The 24,963-nt window shown below is 37.9% G+C and overlaps 1 protein-coding gene across 1 annotated transcript in view; it reads right to left on the minus strand.

Moving 5' to 3' along the window:
* The window catches only part of ZNF326 (zinc finger protein 326), a 43,779-nt gene extending 36,792 nt beyond the window's left edge, over window positions 1-6,987 (minus strand). Inside the window, exon 1 of the mRNA XM_044671577.1 lies at window positions 6,836-6,987. Within this exon, the coding sequence (XP_044527512.1) occupies window positions 6,836-6,851 (16 nt within the window). The 5' untranslated portion in view covers window positions 6,852-6,987. The remainder of the gene's footprint in view (window positions 1-6,835) is intronic.
* Between the last annotated feature and the right edge of the window lie 17,976 nt (window positions 6,988-24,963).

Raw genomic sequence — 24,963 nt, forward strand, 5'->3', positions numbered from 1 at the left:
TACCTTAACATTAAAAGAGTACTTTAAATCTCTCCCTTTGTCCTTATCATATTCCTTGTATCACATTTGTTTGTGTATCTGTTTGACTTCTTTATAATATGTAACCACCATGTAGGTTGTTTTTCACAATAGAATAACAGCTCCATAAGAGTAAGGATTACTTTTTATTTTGTCTTTTTATCAATAGCTCCTAAGAGTTCAATGTACGAAAGAACACTTACTTAAAGTTGGAAGAAACTTCATAGGCCAATTCCATTTTACAGATGAGGAAGCAAAGCCAAAGAGGTTAAATGACTTGCCCAAGTTGACACAGTAGAATATAAAAGGGATAAAAACCCAGGTCTTCTGACTTAAATTAGTTGCTATCTATTTAAACTGTAACCCCACAGTAAAGGTTTAATAAATGTTTCTTGAACTGAAATGAATTCAAATCTTGCACAGTTTATCAAACTGAGTTATCTGAGATGTGAGGATGGTGTTCAAAAGTTGCATTATATAAGAATTCAACTTCAACATAAAAAAATGGATATGCCAAGACTTTAAAGGGATATCCTTCAATAAAATTTTTGCTTCAGGACTTTTTCCTGAATGATGGGGAAAAAGAGATTAAAAAAAAAAAAGCAGCCTTCAAGTAACAAATGTAGATAGTGAACTGGAGAAGATATTTGAAGCCTAAATTAAAAATTTTCTTAAAATAAGGGTTCCTAACCTCAGAGCTCTATGAATATTTTTATTTTATATTTGAATAACTTTATTATATTTCAACATAATCAGTTTTCTGGATAATTCTATATATTTTATCTTAGACATTTAAAAACAATTATTCTCTTAAGAAGCCTTCATTAAACTGCTATAGAATTGAGTCCATGGCATATGAAAGGTTAAGAACCTCTAAGAGACACAGTAGAGTAGACTGGGCTTGGGAGTTGAGAAGATCTGGATTTAAATCTCATTTCATTCAATATCTGGGTGACCTGAAGCAAGTTCTTTAATTTCTATATATGTCATAGATAACTGGCAATCTAAATTGGAAGCCAAAACTTCTCTACCTTGAAATCACAGGTCCTTCCTGTATTAGCCCCCAAACCCTTTTAAGTAGAAGGCACTGTGGGACAGAATAAAGAGTTCTACTTTCTGGCTCTGGTAAAATCTAAGTAGGCAGATCTAAACTTCCTTATCCATCAGTTTCCCCATCTGTAAAATGAGTATAATAACCGCAAGACCTACTATTCACAAAATTGTTGTAATGAAATAATATAAGAACCTTTGTAAATCATAATCTAAGAAGGTACATTTAATAGAAGAGTCAAAGTATGCTTTTTTTTAAAAAAAAACCCTTGTACTTCGGTGTATTGTCTCATAGGTGGAAGATTGGTAAGGGTGGGCAATGGGGGTCAAGTGACTTGCCCAGGGTCACAGCTGGGAAGTGGCTGAGGCCGGGTTTGAACCTAGGACCTCCTGTCTCTAGGCCTGACTCAAAGTATGCTTTTAACAGAACTGTTAACAGAAATTACAAAAGTAATACTACTAATAATAGCTTGATGGTTAGAAAGATGTTAATACTCAATAATACATTTTTATGCATATCATTTGATGGGTGGCCAGAGAACTAGCCCTTAGAGTCAGAAGACCTGCCTGACATACACTAGCTATATCACCATGGCAAACAAGTTGCTCAGAGTGAACAAGAGTTTCCACACAGAGTTTCCTACACTAATGAAATGTTCTATCCAGTCTCTAAAATACTCAAAAACAAAACAAAAAAATCTATGTCAGGCCCTAGTTCAATTTCTATTTTCCAGAGGAGAAAGTAATAGGACTTGCCTGAGATCACAAAGACAGCAACAAAGGAAAGCCTTAAATGCAGAACTTTTCTTAACCATTATAATATAGTCTCCCTTAGTAACCTGGAGTAAACGTATGTGTGTGTACATGCGAAACCTTTTAATGTAGCTTAATACTCCCTGTGCACATAAATGTGATACAAGAAGCACAATAATTAATTACATTTGGTTTGGGAATGCAATATTTTTTTTTATCTGCCCCAGAAGTGGCAGATTTTGTCATATTAATTATGTTAACGTAGTTTAAGCTCTTTGAAGGCAGGAATTCTCATTCATGTTTCCATCTCCTTTAAGTATCCCTAAAGAACAGCTCTCAAACTTTTGTAGGGTTGATTTAAAATACTATTTTTATGATATTTTATCAATCCTACATAAACTAATATACTCATTCAATGACATCTCAATTAAACACCAAAAAACTATTTTATTAAACTAGAAGAACAAAAGCCATTTGGAAAAACAAAAGGTCAATAATATCAAGGGAAATAATTTTTAAAAAAGGCTTTTTTTTTTACTATATTATAAAGCAGTAATTATCAAAACTGTCTGATACTGGGTAAGAAATAGAAAAGTAGATCAATGAATAAAGTAGACTAGACATAACAAACAATTGTAAAAAATTATAAAAGCCTGTATTTGTCAAAGGTAAAGATCTAAGTTTTTGGAATAAGAATTCACTATTGGGTAAAAATTGTTGGGAAAACTAGAATGCGATCTGGCAGAAACTAAAGACCTATACTTTACATCATTTTCTAAGAGAAGATACTATTCGAAATGGATACAAAGACTGGGTATAAAGAGAGATATTTTAAGCAAATTAGAAGAACAAGGAACATCTATCAGATTTATGGACAGAAGAATTTTTGAATAAACAAGATCTTGAAAAGCATTGTGAAATGTAAAAGAGATAATTTTGAATACATTAAATTGAAAAGGTTTTGTATAAATAAAATTAATGAAGCCAAGATTAAAAAGAAAGCAATAAGTTGGGAAAACATTTTTATAGCTAGTTTCTCAAAAGAACCCTCAAAATTATAGAGAACTTTGTGAAATATTAAGCATTTCTCAATTGATAAATGGTCAAAAATATGAATAGAGAGTTTTTGGATGAATAAATAAAAGCCATATATAACTATATAAAAAATGCTCTACATCATTACTTAGATTTGACTAGAAAAATACGAATCAAAACAACCCGAGATATCATCTAGAATATATTAGATTGGCTAAAATGATGAAAAGAAAAAATTACAACTGTTGGAGAAGATCTGGAAAAATAGGAACACTACTACATTGTTAGTGAAAATATTTTGGAGAACAATCTGGAATTATATTCAAAGACATAAAACTGTAAATACCTTTTGACCCAGCAATTTCTCCTAAGGTGATCAAGGAAAAAGGAAAAGAAACTGCATGTTTTAAAATACTGATAACAGCTCTTTTTGTTGTGGCAAAGAATTGGAAACTGAAGGGATGTCCATCAACTGGGGAATGGATGAACAAGTTGTGATATATAATTGTTAATAGTGCCATAAGAAATGACAAACAAGATGATCACCAAAAACAAACAAACAAACAAAAAAAACCTGGATTTATATGAAGTGTTACAAAGTGAAATAGAACCAGGAGAACATTTAAATATATATCTCTATATCTGTATCACACACAAAAAAAAATTACAAAAATTAGTCTCATTACCAACTGAAAGCAGGAAAAGGTTATTTTTGAGTGACAAAAAGAGGCAGCCTGGAATTAAAGCAATTTAAAATGACAACATATGTCATCTAACTTTCTTTTCCACCTAAACTCTACTAAAGAACCTAAGATTTTCTTAAGTACACATAGATTATGTTACTATCTGGCTACAGTATGATTACGATTCACAAAATATTCCATCCCTTCTCAAAGCAAAGAAATGTCACTCTTATTAGTTTTATGAATTGAAACTAAAGAATATCAAGTTTATACACAAATACAGCTGGAGAGTCCTTTGGCACTGTTCCCTGCAAAGTAGCATAATTTTTAAAACCTAATTTAACAGACTTAAATGACTTTTTCATAGGTTGGCATGACTCAGTGGAAATAGAATTGGATATAGAGTCAAAAGACTTAAAGTTCAAATTCTAACCTCTATCAGATTTGAAGAGTGATTATCCTTCTGTGGCCCCTCCTTCTCTGTTTCTTCATGTATCAAATAAAGGAGTCAGATTAGATTAAAAGAGTCTCTAACTTTGGATCTGTGATTTTATTTTTTAAAAAATATTTTTATAACTATTTCAGTATAACTGGTTTCCTGTTATCCTAAGTGTTTTATGCATTTAAAATTATCCTAAGAGGGATACCACAGGTTTTTGCCTGACAGTCTAAAATACATACAAGAATTTATTAATGCCTCCACCAAGGACTAGAAGATCTTTGATGACCCTTTTAGTTCTAAATCTACAAAAAAAAAAAAAATTTGATCACTTAATGGTACTTAGCCCAAGCTGCTAGTCAAACTACAGTTGAATAGGCCCATCTCCCAAGAGCAGCATTAAAAATACTTTTTTTTTAAGCCCTTACATCGTCTTAGAGTCAATACTGTGTACTGATGCCAAAACAGAAGAAAAGTAAGGACTAGGCATGGGGTGACTTGCCTAAGGTCACACAGATGGGAAGCATCTGAGGTCAAATTGGAACCCAGGACCTCCCATCTCCAAGCCTGGCTCTCAATCCACTGAGCCTACCCAACTGCCCCAAAAAATACTTTTTAAAAACTACTCCCAAAACTATCTACTTCTAGTCATCATCTAGAATCATCAAAATGATTCTTAATACAATAAAGAACAGCCCCTTGCCAACAAACAGCAAACCAATTTCCTACTTCAAGCTTCACAAAAAGTCTACTTCAAATAACATCAACTAATAATTTCTGAAAGATTCACAACAATGCCACTGCATTCTGACACAATCAGATTAAGTATTCATTTAAAGCATGCAAACAAAAGAGGACAGATTAAAAAGTAATTTTTTGAATCATTTTCAATGAACCTGCCACTTTTTCCCTTTAGTGGCAAAAGAAAACCACAAAAGATGATTTATCTTTCCTTTCCTTTCTTACAACCATCTAGACAACAGATTTAGCCATCAAAAGAGCCAAATTTTTGGTTATTCAGACTGATAAGAGAGTTTGTGAATTGTCCCAAGCCCTTGCCTGAGGCTGCCCTTCATTTGCTGATAATTTTATAGAAAAACAGTTCCAATAAAAGGAAGGCAGGGAAAGTATGGGAAATTCAAATACTACAAATCCTTTCTTTTGGAAATTTGTCTAAAGGTTTGGTGTAGTGAGGCTTAACACTAAAATGAAGTCTTTGCAAGATTAACACACTGGGCTATTAAAGATAATATGTTTTGTCTGGGACCAAGTCTAACAGTGAAGTGTACTTTTTTTTTTACCTGTTCTGAAAATCTGGCAAGAGGTTGCTTTTAATGTTGTTCAACACCTTATCATCATGCATAGCAGTATTAGTAAGTAGTACTGTGCTAGAACTAATGACCTCCACAGTTCACTTTATTATAGAGATCCATACATATAGTAAAAGAAATTATACCAGTGAGGAAACTAAGGAAAGCTGCCCACTCCAGCAGTAAAGCCTATAACAATATTTATTAATTTCAAATACTACCCATACTACCCTTCGAGATGGCATAAACAAATAAGTCTTTATACCTCTGGAATCTGTACAATAAAGGAACTTCTCAAAATCAAATGGAGTGAAAATTTGTGGAAAATTGGGTGTCAGGGGCAACAAGAATACATGGCTCAGGGAATTGAGAGCCAGGCCTAGAGACAGGATGTTCTGAATTCAAATCTGAACTCAGACACTTCCTACCTGAGTGAGCATAGTTAAGTCACTAACCCCCCAATGCCTCTTATTGCTCTTCTACCAATACACAGTATTTATGCTAAGAAAGAAAGTGAGTTTAAAAAAAGAAAGAAAAATTAGGTAACCATTGCCCATTTAAGCAATAAGCCTCCGTTGATTTGGAATACTACTATGCAAGATAACAGATTTAAGATCTTCCAGACTGCAAATCCCTGATTCGGAAGACCCCCACACTCCTAAATCACCATTATGAACCTGAAGGGCCTCCTTCAAGAGGCTTTTCCAGCTTTCAGTACCTCCCCCTAAACCCCCCAAAAGGTTACATTGTATTTCTTGTGTATATTTTGTATATACTTAGATATGTATGTTATTTTTCTCCGTTAGAAGTCCAAGGAGGGGAGGGGGCTGTTTTTGCCTTTGTATCCACAGATCTGATTTAGAAAAGGAGCTTTCGACTGATGATGACCTTTTAAGTTCCCTTGCAGCACTACATTTGTGATAACATATTAAAGTCAGAAAATAATCCCCATTGGCCAACTCAGTTAAGGAATCCAGCCTGGGACAGTGTAGTAGAGTTCCCAATGTTCCTACAGTTAAAGGAGGGGAGGAAGGCAAGTCAGCCATCATCTCTGAAGGGGACGGCTGGGTGAGAGGTCCTTAACCTGAGTTGGGGATGGGGGGGAGGGGCGGTGTTCTGGGAGTTGAACTTTTCTTTTTTTGATGTTTTGATGCGTGGGATGGGTCTCCTTTGTGATTCTCTGGGTTTTACGGTATGCTTTTAAGGACGTCTTCCGGAGAAAGGGTCCAGGGCCCGCAGAAGAGGGACCCCAACCCCCCACCCCGTCCCCAGAGGCTCGGACACCCCTCGGAGAACAAAGCGCCCGTAGGAGGGAGTCGGGGCGGTTCTGGGCGGGCCCAGAGAGGCCGGGGGTCAGCTTCGCTCGCTCCCATGCATGCCACCCAGCCGGGCCCGGGCCTAAGCGCAGGGAGGGCCCGGGGCATCCGACAAAGCCCCCCACGCAGCACCGGCCATCTTGAGATGGCCCGATCGGCGAGGCGGCCCGGCGGGCAAGATCCCCCGCGCGGGCTCCCCGGCCTCGGGGCAGCGGGCTGCTGGGAGCTCACCTTCGTCGTAGTCCATGGCGGGAGGGAGGGTGCCTCGGGCCGAGGGACCCCAAGCAGTGGCTTCGACTTCGGCTGCTGTTCCAGCGGCTGAAGCGCTTACTCGCACCTCGGGCGCCTCCCGCGACAATGAGGCTGGGAGGGGGGCAGGAGTCTGGCGGGGCCCGGGAGAGGTCACCAAGGTAGCGCGGCCCGTGATTGGCGGAGATGCGCGTGGACTGGGAGGAGCTTAGGGGGGAGGAGGAGAATGGAAGTCGGCCCTTACGTCACTCCGGGGCTCACCCAGAGCCGGTGCCCCCTCCCCCACACCGGTTGGGGGCGGGGCGAACGGCGAGAGGAGAAAAGGAAGTGCTGAAGCTAGAGGAGTGGAGGAGCTCGCCTGCTCAGTACGCAAAGCATTCTCCGATTTGTTCAGATGCTGCAAAGCAGATTCTTACCCTGCAGTCCTCAAAGCTCTAAGAGAAAGGGGGGAAAGTGACGTCACTCCAGGGCTCACCCTGGCCGGTGCCCCCGCCCCCACGTTAGGGCAGGGCAGGGCGGGGCGAAGCGAGAAGTAGAGTCCTGGAGCTAGAGGTTAAGTGAGAAGCCAGTGCTGGATTTCTTGGGAAAGGGTCGGAGAGCTTTTCGGCCCAGTAGCGAGTTCCTCCTCCGAATTATCCTAATACAATAAAGCCGGTCCTTAACTTAGAGTTGCAAGGGCTCTTGTCTGGGAGAAAAGGGGAAAAGTGCTGACGTCATCCCCAGGCTCACCCCGGGAGCGGGACGGGACGGGAGAGGAGTGGAGTAATGCGAGAGCTAGAGCGGCGGGCTAGAAACCAGCGCTGGGGTGCTTGGGAAGGGTGGGGCGGGCCGCCCAGGAGGGAGGAACTCCTCGAATTTCTCCAAATACAAAGAGAGAAGGTCTTTAACTGGGCGTCCACAGAGCTCTTGTTTAGGAGAAAGAAAGAGAAAAAGAATGATAGACTGGGGTGCATAATCTCCCTCCTTCATTAACTAGAACTCAGCATCTTTTTTCTGGATCTGTAAAATGGGAAGAATACCTGTAGTTCCTACTTTGAGGAAAGGTTGTGAAACTCGTAGGAAATAATGGATGAAAAATACTTTGTTTTCGTATAATTCCTGTGTTTGTTTCGGTAGATAGATTCCTAAGTATTTTATATTGTCTAGGGTGATTTTAAATGGTGTTTCTCTTTTTACCTCTTGCTGCTCTAATGTGTTGGAAATGTATAGAAATGCTGATGGTTTGTGTGCATTTATTTTGTATCCTGCAACTTTGCTAAAGTTGTTGATTATTTCTACAAGCTTCTTGGTTGATTTTCTAGGATTTTTTAAGTAGACCATCAGATCATCTGCAAAGAGTGATAGCTTAGTCTCCTCATTGCCTATTTTGATACCTTCAATTTCTTTTTCTTCTCTAATTGCAACTGCTAGTGTTTCTAGTACAATGTTAAATAATAGAGGTGATAATGGGCATCCTTGTTTCACTCCCGATCTTATTGGGAAGGCTTCTAATTTATCCCCATTGCATATGATGCTTGTTGATGGTTTTAGGTAAATACTGTTTATTATTTTTAGGAAAGGACCTTCTATTACTATATTTTACAGTTTTTCAATAGGATTGGGTGCTGTATTTTGTCAAAGGCTTTTCCAGCATCTATTGAGATAATCATGTGATTTTTATTTGTTAGATTGTTGATATGGTCAATTATGTGGATGGTTTTCCTAATGTTGAACCATCCTTGCATTCCTGGTATAAATCCCACCTGATCATGGTAGATAATCCTCTTGATCTCTTGCTGGAGTCTCTTTGCTAGTATTCTATTTAAGATTTTTGCATCTATGTTCATTAGGGAAATTGGTCTGTAGTTTTCTTTCTCTGCTTTTGATCTACCTGGCTTTGGAATCAGTACTATATTTGCATCATAAAAGGAATTTGGTAGGACTCCTTCTTTGCTTATTATATAAAATAATTTGTATAGTATTGGGATTAGTTGTTCTTTGAATGTCTGATAGAATTCACTTGTGAATACATCAGGCCCTGGCCTCCCCTTCCTCAACTGTAAACTGGGCTGAAGAAGGAAATAACAAACCACCCCAGGACAATTCTGAAGCACTTATGACAAAGAATGCTGTCTGAATGCAAATCAAAGCATACTATTTTCCACTTTAGTTTATTTGGGTTTTTACTTGGAGAGTTCAATTTTATATGAGTATTCACTTACAAAAATGAACAATATGGAAACATGTTTTGAATGATAATACATGTATAACCCAGATCAAGTTGCTTATCAATTCCAGAAGGTAGAGAGAAGGGAGGAAGGGAGAAAATGCAGATCATATAACTTCAGAAAACTTACGTGAAAAATTATCACATGTCATTGGTAAAATAAAATATCTTAAAAGAAACTGCCAAAGGAGAACATGAAGAGTCTGAAAGAACTGCACAAGCTTGACAGTGCTATATAAATGTCATTTCATGTAGAAGCAACAAACTAGAGTTCTGGGGCTTGGAATGAATAAGACCTTGGTTCAAATCCCATTTTAACCCAATGAGATGCATCCTCTAGGTTCAAGTGGCTCCAGAGAATTGATATACTAAATCACATAGTTGGCTGTGGGTCTACAGTAGTAAAGGAAGTTTCCACATCAGTAAATATTATATCACAAATTGATAAATCCATAAACATTTAATAAGTGCCTAGTATATGCCAGGTAATGTGCTAAGTACTGAAAATAATTAAAAAATATTTAAGGAAAATTCCTCTACATTTGAGGAACTTTTAACATACAAATATAAAAAGGTGAAGCAAAGCATATACAGTATTATGATAGCATGTTATACCTGGAATAGACCTTAAAGCAGTTGTCCACAAATTTTTGAGTATAAGGATTCCTTTGCAAATTTCTTAATTGTTCATGATTATAATTGCCTTTAATATCTTTTTTTTAAAAATGCACAATGACAAAAAAGCTACCATAAATTCAGTGCACTGAACTTACCACTCATATTTGCTAACATTTAAAAAATAATATTCAGAGCACGCCCTGGTTACCTAAGTGTTCACATTTGCTAACATTTGAAAAATAGTAATACCTATATATGACAGACATTCTTTAGAAGATATGTGTAGTAGAGATTGAATTGTCTCCCCAGGAGGCATCTAGATGTATGTTCCTTGAGATGGGCCCTAGAGGCCAATTCAAGCTCTGTTACATATGTTTCCTGATTTATTTTACTGAGTTATTTATTTAGATGGATTCCCAAAGTGTCTCCAAAGATTCTGGTCCCACAAAAATTCACACCCACAGACTAAGAACAACTACCATACACATCACCTAGTCCAGTCCTTTCACTTTTGAGAATGAGAAAAGTGATTAAGGTCATATAGCTTACTGTCTTGAATCCTAATCTAGGGGAAGAAATGAAATATTAAAGCATGAAATAAAATTCTATTTTGGCCCTAGCCCTCAGGGCGTTTATATTTTATATAATCTTTATCTTTATCTTTTGTAAAGTAGTTCATTCTCTCCAGTTCCTAGAACCCTTGGTACCTAGAAATTAAGACACTCAGTAGATGATAGCTGCTAATTGTAGTTAATTGTAGATAGATTAAAGTGAAAATGAAAATATGGCACACTGTCCTTTTCCCTAGTGATCAAAGATAGTCATTGCTACTTACCTCTCTTCCAGGCCATTTTCTCCAACCTGGATGTTGAGGGTAGAGGGTGAATTATCCTTGCTTGTCTCCTCAATAGAATGGGGGAGGGAGATTTCACTCTCCCTTCCCAGAAGTAAAGGAATAAGAATAGAGAAAACAATTCCCCATTTTCTTCACCAAGGATTTATCAGCAGGTTCATCCCAGACTCTGAGTGATGTTGGCTATACCATTCATCAGCTTCTCACTGTTGGGATAAATCAGTAGCTAGCTAGTTGCCACAGCTCGCTCTTGCCTTCCCTTCCATCCTTCCCCCAAGAAGTCCAAGAATATGAGAACTGAAGCACAGATAATTTCCCTTTGAATTCTGTCACATTTTGCACAGGGACCACTATGATCCCAGAGGGACCAAGTTGTTTCTGAGAATCTGGCCCAGCAAATCCCTCTCTGCAAATCATCATGCTTGACAGATTCCCAGAGGCAACAATATAAGATTCTCCTGAACTATACATTACTTCAAAAAGTTCTCTCGATAACTTTTTAGGCCTCATATTTGAACCTTAATTAAATTATATATAATTAATAATTTCTAATTGTAGAGACAGTGAGGGAGAGAAACACAAAGAGACAGAAACAGAAATAGATAAAAGCAGGCATATGGCCTATGGATAGTGTGCTGGACCTGAAGTCAGAAAAAACAAGTTCAAATGTAGTCTCAGACACTTACTAGATATATGATCTGGGGCAAGTCACTAAATCTACCTGCTTCAGTTTCTCAACTGTAAAACTGTAATGTAGCACCAATCTTTCAGGATTGTTGAGGATAAAATGAAATAATATTTTTAAAATGTTTCATAAACCTTAAAGTAATATATAAATATTAATTATTATTGTGATCTATTCTATCAATGTGCTATAATTTACTTAATCATTTCCCCATAGGGTATTTAGGTTGCTTCCAGATCTTTTCAACTTTATATATAATAATTATATTATGAAAATCTTTGAACAGATAGCTCTTCTTTTTTATAAAATTTTGACACAGAGATGCTTAATCTGGGGTGTGTGAATTTGCTTTTAAGATGTTTTGAAATTTGTATTTCAGTAGAATTGATTTCCTTTGTAATCCCATGCATTTTGTTTTATGTATCTAAAAACCTTATTCTGAGAAGGGATCCATGGGCTTCTCCAGGATGCCAAAGGGGCCCATGACACAGAAAAGGTTAAAAGCACCTGTTTTGAGCATATATTTCAACAGTAGAATTACTGAATCAAAGATACTAAGTTATTTTAATTTGCAGCTCTTTGATTATTAGTGAGGTTGGCTTTTTTTCAAAGTGATTATTAACAGTTTGTACATTCTCTTCCATAAATTATATGTTCATATCAATAACCCCTAGTTATTACTGTCTCCTCTTAAGGGTTTTGTGATGCTTCTCTCTGTGAATCTCTTTCTATTTGACAGATCCATTTCTGTCTCCAACACAGCATCAATAATGTCCCAAATTCTATTCATGGGTATTCCCCAGGTTCTTCCTTTTTACTCTGTGCTCTGTCTTAGTAATCTCAATAGCTACCAGGGCTTCAACTATTATCTCTATGCAGATTACTCCCAAATCTACACATCCAATCATCAGGTCAGTCCTAAGATCTAGTTCCACGTCTCCAAATGGCTTCTGGACATTCTACCTGGATGTCCCCCAAGGATCTCAAACTCATCATTTCTGAAACCCTCGGTTCAGGGGCTCACATCAGCAATTCTGGGCTCATATGGTTAGGGTTTAACCCAGAAACCTGACCCCATTAGAAGATCAATTTTTCTTTGGCTCATTTATGAACACATCTGGATTTTTCTAATAAAATATTCTGAAGAAGGGGCAGCTAAGTGGCTCAGTGGATTGAAAGCCAGGCCTAGAGTTGGGAGATCCTGGGTTCAAATTTGACCTCGGACAATTCCTAGCTATGTGACCCTGAGAAAATCACTTAGCCCCATTGCCTAACCCTTACAGCTCTTCCGCCTTGGAACCAATAAATAATATTGACTCTGAGACAGGAGGTAAGGGTTTAAAAACATAAAATAAAATATCTTCAACTAAAAAAAAGGCTTAAATGAGGTTTATGTCCAAAGGTTGCCCTACAATGTGGGTAACAGGGTCTTCTATAGAAAAAGACTTCAGTATGCAATATGGATATGAAGTATAAGACAGCTGCTTTTTTCCTCCACAGAAGAAAACATGGGAAATGGAAAAGACAAATATGCACATATTCAAATCCAAATTTAAAATCACATCAAGTCACTTTTCTAGCCCAGATTAACATAAGGAGATGGAAAAGTCTGCAGGCACTGGGAGGTGGAGAGGGAGGGAAAGGAGGAAAAATAGAGAGTGGGGAAGGGATCCAGTTAAGTCAGTCAATAAGCATTTCATAAACATTTACTATGTGCTAGGCACTGAGCTAACCACTAAGAATACAAATACAAGTATAAAGAAGTTCCAGCCCTCAAGGAAGTTATCTTCTAATGGGGAAAAAAATAACATATATAAGAAAGCTGAGATAAGGGGACGGGGGAAGGTTGCAATGGACCCAATAGCAGCCATGTTAGAGCATTCTACTGCAAAGAAAAACTCTGCTCCAGGGAAAGAAGTTCCAAATCCAACAGAGTTGCCCAATCTTGTGCAGGGTACAGGAATTGATGCCAACTGTCAATTCTGTTACTCACTACCCTTTTCTGGATCCCAGATCCAGAGTTGACTGAAAAGGGAAATTGTGCAAGCATTCTAGAATAAGAAGTGACAAACCCTAGTAATGCATTGAACAAGGAACAGGTTCAGAAGCAAGGAGGAGATGCAAAGTTCTGATCCCAGGAGGGGAATTGGTATCTCAGTTCCAATTTCCAGCCCAGCTGGAAGCGCATAGAGGAAAAATTAGGTTAAGAATCCCAGACTAAAAGGAAGCTTGTGTTCTGTCACTGAACCAGTAGAACTTCTCAGCTAGATGATAGGGAAAGATTCTTGTAGAAGTCTACCAAAATTTAGTTAATAAATTTGCAGAATCAGTCCAGGGGGTAGTCATCAGACTTTGCCCTGGATCAAACAACTTTGGGAGCATTGGGATCTTGCAGGTGCACAGCCTCAGTGGTCACTAAAATCCTAGAATTTGATTTACAGACATGCATTGTAGAAGTGTACAAAGCTCAGATATAACATAAAGTCCAAAGTCAAGAATTAGGCTGAAAAATGAGAGGGAAGAAAAGAATCTCCCTCACAAAAAGCTATTATGATGACAGTGATGCCCAAGACCCACACCCTGAAAAGAATGATTCTAAAATCTCTACAAACAAAGCCTCAAAGAGAAACAAACACACCTTTAGCACTAGTTCAGATAACATTCCTGGAAGAGATGAAGTAAGAGTTAAAAAAAAAAAAGACTTCAATTTTTTGTAAAGGAAATGAGAGGGCTAGAGTAAAAAATTGAAAAAAGAGGGGGCAGTTATTAAAAATTGAAAAGGAAACTAACAGCTTAGCACAAGAGGTACAAAACCTTGCCCAAGTAATTAACTCCCTAAAAATTAAAATAGACAAATAGAATTTAATGACTCCATAACACAACTCTGAATCCAGAAGCAGGGGAGGCAAGCTCCCCTAAGAAGTCTCTTGGTAATGCACATCTCCTGGTAGGAAGCTGGAAGCCACTGGGAGTAGTAGTGACCAGTCTGGTTATGAGTCTTCTCAGACCCACAGATTCCAAAGCCTCTAACATTCTGTCCTAAAATGATATAGAAGAAACAGTGCTCTGAATTTCAAAGGTCCAAAAGGTAGAGGTCAGTGTCCATGCAAAGTATCAGTGTGGACTCCTGAGGGAGCCAGGTGATTGAGCAGTTTAAGGTCCGCTCTTGAGATCCCTACTTCCTGTCAGTCATGTTGAGTTCTGCCAGGTTTATCACACAGCAGGCAGAAGCAGAAGAGATGACTTACTGTGGGAGTGTAGTCATTAGACAAGAAGCAGCAAAGTGAGATGGATTTGATTGGAGATAACCAATGGAGCACCCAAGAAACCTATGAGATCAAGACAGAGGATAGGAAGCAAGTGGCTGAGCCCTCTGGAGCCAACACAGGGCACTTAGTACCAGGGACCAACAATAGCTCTGGGTGGAAAAGCCTTAGGGCAGGGCAAGTGGCTGGATCTGGAGACTGATAATGCACTCACTCTGCAGGCATGGGGTGGGGGGCTTCCAGGGAAGGTCCTGGGACAAAGACAGGAGCCAGGACCATTTGGCTGCAATCCTGACTGAATCAAGATCATCTGTGAAAAAGCATTAAAAAAATACTTGGTGGGGGAAGCTGGGTAGCTCAGTGGATTGAGAGCCAGGCCTAGAGACGGGAGGTCCTAGGTTCAAATCCGGCCTCAGACACTTCCCAGCTGTGTGACCCTGGGCAAGTCACTTGACCCCCATTGCCTACCCTTACCACTCTTCCACCTATAAGTCAATACACAGAAGTTAAGGGTTTAAAATTAAAAAAAAAAAAAAGATTAAAAAAAAATACTTGGTGAATTAGATCCAATGCTAAATATTCCTGTCTATAAGAATTTGAAAGGTTGTGATACAGAAGTTAATGGCAGCTATGTGGCATGGTAGATAGAATGTCAGCCATGAGTCAAGAAGACCTGATTTCAAATCTGGTCTTACACACTTCCTAACTATGTGATCCTGGGAAAGCCACTTAATCCTGTTGGCCTCTGTTTCTTCATTTGTAAAGTGAGATAGAGAAGGAAATGGCAAACCACCTTAGGATCTTTGCCAAGAAAACTCTAAATGGGGTCGTGATGAGTCAAAAACAACTGAAATGACTACACAACAACATACAGAAGCTAGGCTGTTCTTAGAGCTATTCCATCAGATTATTTGGATGGTCACAAGTCTACAGTGTTGTTGAAGAACTCTGTTCAAGGTTAGATTGACCTAAATAATTTCAATAGTCTCTTCTCTCCCAAAGTGATTCTGGATTCTGTGGAATTGTCAAGAGCTCCATAAATGTTAATTATTAGTAAAGGGGCAGCTGGGTAGCTCAGTGGATTGAGAGCCAGACCTAGAGATGGGAGGTCCTAGGTTCAAATCTGGCCTCAGACACTTCCCAGCTGTGTGACCCTGGGCAAGTCACTTGACCCCCATTGCCTACCCTTACCACTCTTCCACCTATAAGTCAATACACAGAAGTTAAGGGTTTAAAATAAAAAAAAAAAAAGTTAAAAAAAAATTATTAGTAAAGGCATCACAAAGACTTCAGAGATACATAGAACAGAAGAGATGCCAATTCTACCCCTGATGCTCAATGCTCTGCTGCATGCCATTTATAAGCCACCATCATATTATGATTTCTGACTTCTGAATGCAATGAAACAGATTTTAGCAACCACCTCAATTAAACTCCTCTCCCCACACAAGAATCTCCTTTAGTCTTTGTCAGTAAGTTTATGTTGCACGGCCATCCTTCACAAAGAAAAAACTGAATTGTCAAGGTAATGATTTGGTTTTTAAAGTATCATAAGAAAGAATGGAGTCCATTATGGAAATTTGAGTCCATTGTGGCCATAGATTTCATTTATATGGTGCTTTAAAGTTTATGCAAAACTTCCCATATGTGGTCTCATATTTGTAATTTGCAGAATTCTGGTGAGCAGAATTACTTGTAAATCTGAAAACTTAAAAAAATTTTTATCTTTTAAAAAATTTTTGACACCTGTCTTGGTATCGGTTGTAAGACAGAAGAATGGTAAGGGTAAGGCAGTTGGGGTTAAGTGATTTGCCCAAGATCACACAGCTAGGAAGAGTCTGAGGCTACATTTGAATCCAGGTCCCCCCAATTCTAGACCTGTCACTCTATCCACTATCCTACCTAGCTACCCCCCAAAAGATTTTATTTAGTGTGAGCTATTATTATTTTGTTAATATATCATAGGTCCACTCCCTATCACATAAAATAAATAGAACTTCAGCAGCTCTTCAGTTAATTCCTTCACTGGATTTCACCTAGAGTTCTGAATTATTCTGATTAATTTTTGATTACTATAAATAATTTTATTGATTTACTAGATGGCATGGGGTTGGGTAAGCAGTTTGTGTAAACTGGGAAGTCTGAGCCTTAGGGCATTAGGTCTAATAAGGAAGAATTACTCTAATCCATCCTTCCATCCATTAATCCATCCATCCATTCCCCTACCTAAGAGTTTTTCCTAAAAGCAGGTCTAACCATGTCAGCTGCCTCCTCCCTCAACTCAATAAACTTCAGTTGATCCCCATTACAAAAATATTTTTAAAGGGTATCAGGTTTTTCTTATACTTTCAGGTTCACCTGGCCCACAAACTAGGCACGCCAATAAATTCTGAGAAGAGGAAAGAAGGATAGGATGGATAACAAACATGGTGGAGGGGTGGTGGCTTGTACCAATAAAAGGAAGGTGGAGTGTAGAGTTCATGAAATGGTTATAGTCCAATTTGGCTGAAACCCAGAGGTAGAAAAGGAGAATAGGCTAAAATAAAATTGTCAGGGTGGCTGGGAATGGGAGCTGGGAGCAAATTGTAAAGGATCTTCAATGCCAAGCTAAGATGTTTGTATTTTATCGTAGGCAAGGCAAAGACAGACAGACAGACAGAAACACACACACACACACACACACACATACACAGAGCCACCTTCATATGCTGATCAGAGAAGATGGGTCTGAATCCTGAGTCTGCTGCTTACTATTTGCGTGATTTTTTAGCAAGTCATTCACCTTTGTGGACCATCGTTTCATTGGCTAATGAGGGCTGGTCCAAATAACCTATAATGATCCTGTTCTGCCCCAAATCTAAAATCCCTTATGTCCAAAACCCAAACATCTACAAACAAAATAGTTCACCCAAAAGCCAGAAGAGGGCACCACACACCACATGGATTTAAAGCCAGATGCCCAGTCTCCTTTGATTTCTCTTTGGTTCCCTTTTTCTGTAGGCTGTTGGGCTTGCCCAGTCTCATCAACTGACAGAAGTCTTTCTCCCTGAAGTCACTTGTGCGTTTGTATATAAATATAGTTACTCCATGCATCTTATTCATGCCTTTTTGTGCACATGTTGTCTGATCCATTAGAATGAAAGTTCCTTGAGGGCAGGAACCATTTTTTCCAGTTCATTTTATATCCTAATGCTCAGTGTGGTACCCAGTAAGTAATAAATGCTTAAATGTTCGTTGACTAATTAGTTGACCTTCTAGTTGGTCTCCCTCTGTCAAAAATTCTACCACTCTTATCTGTCCACATAGTCACCAAAGTGATTTTCCTAAAGGACAGGTCTGACCATGGGAGGCAATAAGGAAATAGCCCTGGCTCTGGAGTCAGAGGACCTGAATCTAAATCCTGTCCCTGTAATTTACTACCTGTGTGACCTTGGGCAAGTTATTTAATCTCCCTGAGCCTCAATTTCCTCATTTGTAAAATTAAAATATTGGACTGGATGGTACTTTAGGTCCCTTTTAGCTCAAAAGGTATGATCTTATAAGGTTCCTTTACATTCTGCATTTCAAAAGGCTCCTGATTACTTCTACCATTAAATATAAACTCCTCCATTTGGCATTTAAAGCTCTTCATAATCGATCTTTCCATATCTAAGAAGAGGTTCTTGGGGTGAGATATCAGCTAAAAGCTGAAGGTCTGAAAACCTTTAGATATAAAACAGATATACCATAGAATAATAAAGACCTTCAGATATAAAACCGATATAACATAGAATGATAAAGACTTTCAGATATAAAACTGATATAACAGAATGATAAAGACCTTCAGATATAAAACAGATATAACATAGAATAATAAAGACCTTCAGAGTTAAAACAAATATAACGTAGAATTATAAAGACCTTCAGATATAAAAATAAAAAAAATTTAATTCCTTCTCTAGGAAGGATAGAGGCTTGAACAGCTTGATTACATTTGAGGTGATGCTTGTAAGGCAATGAACTTGCCTATAGCATACCTTTGTCCATAGCCAAACCTAAATAAAATCCCGGAAGGAGTGTGGGTGATAGAATTGACTGAATTGAAGTAAATCACTGCTAGGCAAGATGGAGTGGTTTAGGGTGGGCTTTTGAGCCAGGAAGGATTGTGGAAGGAAGAAACAAAACAAAACAAAACACCTCCCATCTCCAGCCTGGAGATAACAAACAAATGGAATCAAAAAGATATGTGTTTCTTCTGTCCTATATTAAAAGTACTATCTAGTTTACAGAACTCTGTGGCTCTACTGCTAAAAAGATTAGAGATCCTAGTACCACTCAGCCAATGTAGCAGTTGCCCAACATCCAACAGAGATCTTCAGCAAAGGCTTTACAAGAGCCCAGTGACTGAGAAACCTGCCTGGCACAGCCTGGCAGCTTCTGCTTAGTGGCAGAATAGCCTGCCTGACCCTAGCTGGCAGCAATCTGGACTTCCAGGCACTATCCAATGGCAGAACAGCCTTCAGGAGGAGGAGCAAATTGAGCTGTGCAATGACCTTGCCCATCACCACTGCCATGTTAGTGAGGTCATGCAGCTCTTGTGTTATGAATGGTCTACTAGGCTTAGGAATTTGACTCTTCTTCCTTTCCACCAAAGGACTCTGGGTACTTGGGGAAGAGAATTCCTCTAGTAATGGGGTGAAATGTTTTATAACTGCTGTTCCTTATTATGCCATTAAGGAAATGCCTTTGCTAAAGAATCAAGATTACTGGTGATTTTTTTAAGGGATAGTAAGGTAGTAGGGGCTCATGATCTAGTGTTAGAAGCATAATAATCACCCTCAGAGTAATCACTAGAACTTTGATAGCAGTAGTAGCCATCTTTTCAGGTGCCCAACCCGATGTAGACTCAGTGCATAATAGCTGGAGGCAGCTTGGCAATTTGGTGGAAAGAACTCTGGACCCAGAGTCAAGAACACCTTAGTTCAAGTCTCAGCTCAGATATTTACTGGTTGTCTGACCCTGGAAAAGTCACTTACCCTATATTTGCCTCAATTTCCTCAACTGGAAAATGGGAATCATAATATCCTACCACACAGGACTATTGTGAGAATCAAATAAGCTAATATTTGTAAAGGGCTTAGCATAGTGCCTGACACATAATTAATAAATGTTCCCTTCCTTTTTCCCCTCAATGCTTGTTGATTTGACATGTAAATGATCTCCTTCCTCTAGGAGGAACTTACTTAGAGCAGGCTCTGTTTCACAGTAGCCTTCCTCTGGGAGCCCAGTAGCTCAGGAGAGGCAATTAGCTAATGACAGTAAAGTGCTTTTAAACAGGGAACACTTTATATAAATATGTGAAATGCAGTAAACAAACAGCTCGATCAGCCCTTCCCCTGGCCCCACCTTCTTCTTTTTTTTTTTTTTCTGGGAAGGACACCTCTACATCATTATCTTTTTAAAATAACCTTGGATCCCTAATAAGATGAATTCCTTTAGTGTTTATCCTCTTGCTATCCACTGTATAGGAGAAGAGGACATGTGTCACTTCTCTCTGAAGCGAAAGTCCAACCCTCAATAAAATACCACTGTGGACAAAGGGAGTCCTGAATCCAAAGACTAGACCAAATAACTTTGCTGATCAACTGAAGGCTCTTGTTGCTATTCAGTTGTGTCCAACTCCTGGTGACCCCATTTAGGGTTTTCTTGGCAGAGATACTGGACTGGTTTGCCATTTCCTCCTCCAGCTCATTTTATAGATGAAAAAACTGAGGCCAACAGGGTTGAGTGGCTTACCCAGGATCACACAACTAGTAAGTGTTTGAGGCCAGATTTGTTCTTAGATTTTCTGACTCTAGACCGAATTCTCTGTCCACTTCACCACCTAGCTGTCCTTTAAAAGAGCCTCTTTTCAATGGATGAGAGAGGAAGAAATTTTGGAACTAAGAATGCAACTTAAATGTTTTTTAAAAGAAGCATATGACTTTCTCTTTTTAAGAAGAAAATGAGCTCAACTAATATTGAAAATCCGATTGAGAAACTTAAGGGGGAAAAAAACTTAATGAAATTGTTCCCAGAAATATATTTCTCCATCCATCTCCTCACCCAATCACTCTTCAGATGCTAAGGCAAGACCAAGACTAATTGTGTTACTGAAGACTTCCAGAAAATGTCAGTCTCTGTCATCTCCATTCCCTGCAGCCAGCCTGTTGCATCAGTCTCCACCCTTCAATAGCACTGGAAAAGATTATAGAAGAGATGCCCAAAGGGCAGCTGGAAGAGGACCACAAGGGTGGGGCCTGAAGAAGTCTCTCTGGACAAGAACCTTGTACTTTGACACTGCCACGCTCTTGCCAAAGCAGCACTTCTGTTCCTGGCTGAGATGTAAAAAACAAAAGCTTTGGTTGGGAGGCATCAGGGTCCTAACCACCCTCTTCCTCCCATCCTATCCTGGCCAAGGCTCAGATGAATAAATGGATAATCAGTCTATTAAAAGTAACAAAGCAGTGGCTAAGTTTACAAATGGGCACATTGACTTTAACTTTTCATGGATTCTCTGCTCTCCTGTCCCTACAAGTACATACTGAGCTTTCTCAAGGTAAGGCACACCCATAATAGTCAGTAATAACATTCCAATAAAAAGATGTTCATTGCACAACATTTAACTAAATATTACGCAGTACATGACACTGTTCATTTATGTAGCTTACCAAAAGGTAGTCAGTCTATTTGTCTTCTAGTTGAAATCAAATCAAATGTTCATTTTTGAAACTCAAATTAAGAGCTATTGAAGGAGACCTATGTGTGATGTGCTTCTAAGCATTGTTTTCTTTTTTTTATGATCAATATGGATGGTATGATATAGTGGCAAGTACAATGGGTTTGGAATTAGAGCTCCAATTGACAGTTATAATCAAGGCAGTTAAGTACATCCGTTAGAATGCTAGACAGAGGGATAGAAAGACCTGGATTCAGATCTTGCTTCCTAGAAATTCAATTAGAGAGGAATTGTTATCCATATCACTGAAAAGAATAGCCCCATTAAGGAAACCACAGATCATTGCCTATTAGGATGTTATTATTATGCTGATGATAAACTAGAATTTCAAATCCTTTGGCTTCTTATCATTATTGGGAACCCTCAGCTAGAACAATGTCTTCTAAGCCATTGGGCCCTTCAATGTACATTTGGGTCCTCCAGATAAGGTTAACCCAATAAGTTCAAGGTAATCTGTGGATCTGCATCTATTAAAAAATCATGGTTTCAGTGGAATTCTTGGTCAGTTCCAGAAGGGAGGAGGGAAGAGGGGAGGGAGAAAACATGAATCTTGGAATCATGGGAAAAAAAACTTTAAAATAAAAAAATAATAATGACTATGCCCAAAGGGCTTTAAAAGAATGCATACTTTTGGGGGCAGCTGGGTAGCTCAGTGGATTGAGAGCCAGGCCTAGAGACAGGAGGTCCTAGGTTCAAATCTGGCTCAGACACTTCCCAGCTGTGTGACCCTGGGCAAGTCACTTGACCCCCATTGCCTACCCTTACCAATCTTCCACCTATAAATCAATACACAGAAGTTAAGGGTTTAAAATTAAAAAAAAAAAAAAAGAATGCATACTTTTTGATCCGGTAATAACACTACTAGGTTTGTAACCCAAAGAGATAATAAGGAAAAATGTTTGTACAAAAATATTCATGACCATGTGCTTTGTGGTGGCAAAAAATTGGAAAATGAGGGTATGCCCCTCAATTGGGAATTGGGATATATGATGGTGATGGAATACTACTGTGCTATAAGGAATAATGAACTAAAGGATTTCTATATGAACTGCAAGGACCTTCAGAAACTGATGCAGAGTGAAATGAGCAGAACCAAGAGAACATTACACACAGAAAGTGAAACATTGTAGAAAAATACAATGTAAGGAACTTTGCTAATACAAGACAATCCCAAGGGACTTACGAGAAAGAATATTATTCACATTGAGAGAAAGAACTGTGGGAGTAGAAACACAGAAGAAAAACAAATGACTTTTCATTTGTTTTTAAGGATATATGATTTGGGGTTTTGGTTTGTCATTAGGGAATTACATGACAGGAAGAACAGATGGAGAAATAACAAGTTGGCAACCAAAGTTGGTATCTTCACAATGATAAGAAAAAGTAAGGAAGCCCTTGAGCACATTGGATGGAGCCTTTGTGAAGAACTTTAAGGAAAACATGGACAAGATTTTTATAGATTAGGCAGGCAAGGATGGGTTGTAATATACATCACCGGAGGGAACTCCTGAATTTATGAGCCATTTGAATGAGTATACACAAGCTGTTTGCTAACATATTATATAAATTTAAAACAGGAATAATAATGGAAATTTTAAAAAATGTAAAATATTTAAATACTTTTATTTTTATAATAAAATTATTTATTGTAAATAAATAAATTCCTAATATTTTTAGTAAAAGAAATGTGACTAAATCTGCATCATTTTTAAAAAATCTTAGTTCAACATTTTGTAACACAGCAATTCAAGGATCTAATTCTAACTTCAGTTCATTCTGATACTTAATTTTAAAATCTATCATAACCAATGAAAACACCTCACAAATATACATAGATTCAAATGGGAAAAATGCATTGGTAGCTACGCTCAGTAGACCATGACATTTACTGTTTAATCCCATCCACCATGCAAGGATTTTTGTTGAAATTTGGCTTCAGGAAATGTCCACCTTCCCTGATGTCAACCGGTTGTTGTTGCAAACAAATAAAAATTGTAACTCTCTATCAAATGGCATTTTTAGATTATTAACAAATAGGTTAGGAAACCACCGTAAGGTCCATTTAGAAAATTGTTAAATGCATTAGAAATTCTCTCCAAGTTTTTAAGTGTGCAAATAAGACTTTTTAGAGGTGAAACATCTTTTTGGTCACAAGATCTTAGTTTCAAATTGTCTTGCTGATTCATATCATCATTAGACTGTATCACTAGGGACAATAGACATTTAGGATGAGGCTGATCATTACCAATAGTGGATATAGGGGCAACTTTGAGAGTGGATTGAGAGCCAAGACCTAGAAACATGAGGTGCTGGGTTCAAATTTGATCTCAGATACTTCTTAGTTGTGTGATCCTGGGTAAGTCACCTAACCCCAATTGCTTAGCTTTTACCACTCTTTTACCTTGGAACCAGTATTTAATGTTGATTCCAAGACAGAAGATAAGGGTTTAAAAAAATTTTTTTAATAATAGTGGTTATAAATCTATACTTTTCAATTCATCTTCTCAATAATTTTGAAATCTGATGACCACCTTGTCCAATCTGATTAGTTAGATTATCACAGTTTTAATTAATGATATGTTTGATGAAGAGTTTATAGTAGGAATAGAAGAAATATTAGGGTGGGTTTTTTTTTTCATTTTCTTGTTATTTCCAAGTTACTAGTTCCCTTACTAGTATTATCTCTAATTCATGGCTTATTTTCAGGAATCTTTTAAAGCCACTTTCCCATTTTCAAAGGACTAATTTGATTAAAACTTCATAATATAATTCACAATTTTCCATAAATGGGCATATGTAAACTGCCATGCAATGCAACATACTGGAAATAAATTAATTAAGATGCTAATATCAACCTTCTCACTTAAGGGACCACTTCCCCTTAAACACCTTATGTATTGTACATGATCACACTGACTCAGCAAGGAGACTACTATTCACCTTTATAAAAATATAAGTAAAAAATTAAATATAAATAAAAGTTCTAATATTTTCTTCTCACATGCCAATGGATCATTTTGTACACATTCTAGGATTTATTTACCCGACTTTGGAGACGCCTGGGTTAAATTAATGAAATCAGAAGTCCAATCTCCACCAAAATAATAAAGATAATGGTGGATGTTATAGAATTGAAATCCTTACTATCAAACAAAACTAACAGTTACTGTATCTTTAAGGTTTCCTCACAACAACTGTAATTATTGCAAGTAATATTTCTACCGTTTTACAAGTGAAGTACAGAGAAGTTCCATCCCAGAAGAGAAAGTTTGTGCTGAAAGTTTCCCATAAAAAAATTTAGATAGATAATCTAGGACAAATTGTGGCATATGAATTTAATGGAATATCAAGAAACAATAAGTATTAGGAATTCAGAGGAACCTTATGTGAACTGATAAGCAAAATAGAAACCACATAAACATGACTTTACTAATAAAAATAGAAACAATCCTAGAAGCCAGTTGAACTCAGTTTCATTACAATTTTCAATCTTATTCCATGATAACAGCAACACAACACAATTATTTCCTCTGTTGAAAAGTGAGAAACTGCAGGTGTGGAATATCATATGCTCACGTCTCCCCACATCAATCGGTTTTGCCTGTTTTTCTTTATTATGAAGGATGTTTCAATGTCTGGTAGGATATAATAGAAAATGACTCTAATGTAAGAATAAAAATCATAAATAAAACTTTTAAAAATATATATTGAAGGCAGCTAGGTAG

Source organism: Gracilinanus agilis, chromosome 4 (assembly GCF_016433145.1).
Source record: "Gracilinanus agilis isolate LMUSP501 chromosome 4, AgileGrace, whole genome shotgun sequence".
NCBI classification, from domain to species: domain Eukaryota; kingdom Metazoa; phylum Chordata; class Mammalia; order Didelphimorphia; family Didelphidae; genus Gracilinanus; species Gracilinanus agilis.